This window comes from Dasypus novemcinctus, chromosome 10 (genome assembly GCF_030445035.2).
Source record: "Dasypus novemcinctus isolate mDasNov1 chromosome 10, mDasNov1.1.hap2, whole genome shotgun sequence".
NCBI lineage: Eukaryota > Metazoa > Chordata > Mammalia > Cingulata > Dasypodidae > Dasypus > Dasypus novemcinctus.
In genome coordinates, this window is record NC_080682.1 from 37,752,500 (window position 1) to 37,755,028 (window position 2,529).

Consider the following 2,529-nt stretch of genomic DNA (forward strand, 5'->3'; position numbering starts at 1 on the left):
TAAAAGAAAAAGGAGAGCAACAAATGTTGCTACTGATGATGATAATAATAACAATTATTAATATATGCCTTGTGAAAAACAGGGTTGCAATTTTGAAAAGAATCATAGTTTACCTAAAAGTTACGGAGAAAAAAGTGTAATTCTCATGAACTGTTCATTAGATATATGAGTTTTACAGCAATCTAAATGCTTGAGTCTTAGTAGTGCCTTTTCCCATATATAGTTTAAACAAAACAGATTGAAGAAAAGCAAAATATGGAGGCATATTTTGAAATATGCTCAATCCTACTCTTAGAAATTGAAAAGACACAAATATATGTGAATAAAAAAAGACTATTCATAACTACCTTGCTCCTTGCTGTTCTCTCCACTATAGCACTGCAATCCACCTACTCACACCTCCACAGGAATGCTATTTGGAAATTTGAGTCCTGTTTTATAAAAAAGTCTCTAAGAAGATATGTTGTAGCCCACCAATTTACTGAGAGCTGATTTTACGTCCTTGTTCCTCAGGCTGTAGATCAGAGGGTTTAGCATGGGAATCACTACAGTATAGAACACTGTGGCCACCTTATCAGTTTCCAGACTGTAGCCAGAACTGGGCCTGCAATAAATGAAAAGGATTGTTCCATGGAAGACAATGATGGCTGTGAGGTGGGAGGCACAGGTGGAAAAGGCTTTGAGCCTCCCTTCTGCAGAGCGCATCCTCAAGATGGTAATAAGAATAAAAAAATAGGAGGTGAGGATGACCATGATAGTGATGATCTCATAGAAATTGGTCACAATATATATCAGCAGTTCATTCAAAGACACATCAGAGCAGGAAAGTGATAAAAGAGGGGGTAAATCACAGAAAAAGTGATTAATCACATTTGATCTATAGGACTGGATCTGAAAAGCTAAACACACATGAATCAGAGAAGACAGTGTTCCACAGAAATAACAGGCAGATACCAATCCCAAACAGAGCTTCTGGGACATGATCACCATGTACAACAATGGGTAAGAGATGGCCACAAAGCGGTCATAGGCCATCACGGCCAGCAGGATGACCTCAGTGATCACACATGTGCCAAACAAGTAGAATTGTACAAAGCATCCCAGGAAGGAAATGGCTTTTTCTTTATTTAAGATATTGGCCAGCATCTTTGGCACAATGGTGGTGGAATAGCAGAAATCCACGAAGGACAAGTGGCTCAGGAAAAAGTACATGGGGGTGTGCAGCTGAGAGCTGGTCTGGATCACTGTGATCATGCCCAGGTTGCCCATCACTGTGACTCCATAGATGAGAAGGAAGACCAGGAAGAGGAAGATGCTCAGCTCAGGGAGGTCTGACAATCCCATGAGAATGAACTCTGACACAGAGCTGCAGTTTTCCTTGTTCATGTCACCACTTCATTTGGGATTGGGAAAAAAATAAACTAAACGTCACTTTCCATTATAAATCAAAATTTGGGTCTCTCCTGAAAACAAACGTAAGAAAAAATTTTTAAGTTAATTTGGGCAACAAGATACAGGACATTTCTTTTGGCAAGTTCAGGAGGAGTTCAGAAGTAGAAGAATATCAATGCATAAGACTCATAGTTTATTTCACGGATTACACAGAAACATTAAATGTGTTGACTTCTGCAGAATTCTATATGATTCTTTACATTCACCTTCCACACTTTGGGGATATTAAATTGTTGTTTAGTTAGCTTTATTGCTCCATGACTTCAAATCCAATTTCCCCACAGAAGTGAAGGAGTATTTATTCAAGATTGATAACTCCCAAGGTTTTATCTTGTATTGATATCTGTAGATGCAGAAAATAGCTTTGATACTATATGATAGCATTTTCTCAAAAGCATTAGCATAGTTATTATGTTCATTCTTCACTTCAGTGTTCACCAGAGTTTGGCAAATTGGATTATCTTATATATCTACTTGTAATTATGTAACTTCTTATAAATATGACCCCAAAGCCCTAAAAAGATATTTTTGATAAATTAATTAAACTACTTCCCATCTATCAAAAGAACTGATTAAATATGTGAATAGCAATTATTAACAAAAATGCCTACTGATGTATCACAGCATTATTTATATTAAGACTTAGAAGTAAGTTAAGTGTTAAATAACAGGGAAATAGTCAAAACTATTTCACCTATATATGATGAAAAACTATGTAGCTACTATATGATAATTTTGATGAATTTTTGATTATCTTAAATATGACTTGAAAACATTGCAAGTTAAAAAATAGTGAGCCTCGTTTTAGGCAGAATTTTATGCTTGCCCACATAAGTTATATTGTACATTGAATCCTCCTAAAATCTTTGAAACAGAAACATTTTATCTCCATTCTTTTAAAGAGGAATATGTAAAGTTGCCTAAATTTTCACAAAATATAAGTATTTATGGTGTATATTTGGGACAGACAGTAGCAATTTTTTTTTTTATTTGGAAGAAATGTCTTTAAGTTCTAGAAAATCACAAATGCAAATAGAGAATAAGGACTCTCTCTTCTTCTGACCCTGATCATACATC

At 35.5% G+C, this 2,529-nt stretch overlaps 1 protein-coding gene across 1 annotated transcript; it reads right to left on the reverse strand.

Moving 5' to 3' along the window:
* Positions 1-450: 450 nt before the first annotated feature.
* LOC101426919 (olfactory receptor 5L1-like) lies at positions 451-1,386 on the reverse strand. The gene has a single exon (XM_023586197.2). It carries the CDS (start codon positions 1,384-1,386, stop codon positions 451-453), a length of 936 nt encoding a protein of 311 aa, XP_023441965.2.
* Between the last annotated feature and the right edge of the window lie 1,143 nt (positions 1,387-2,529).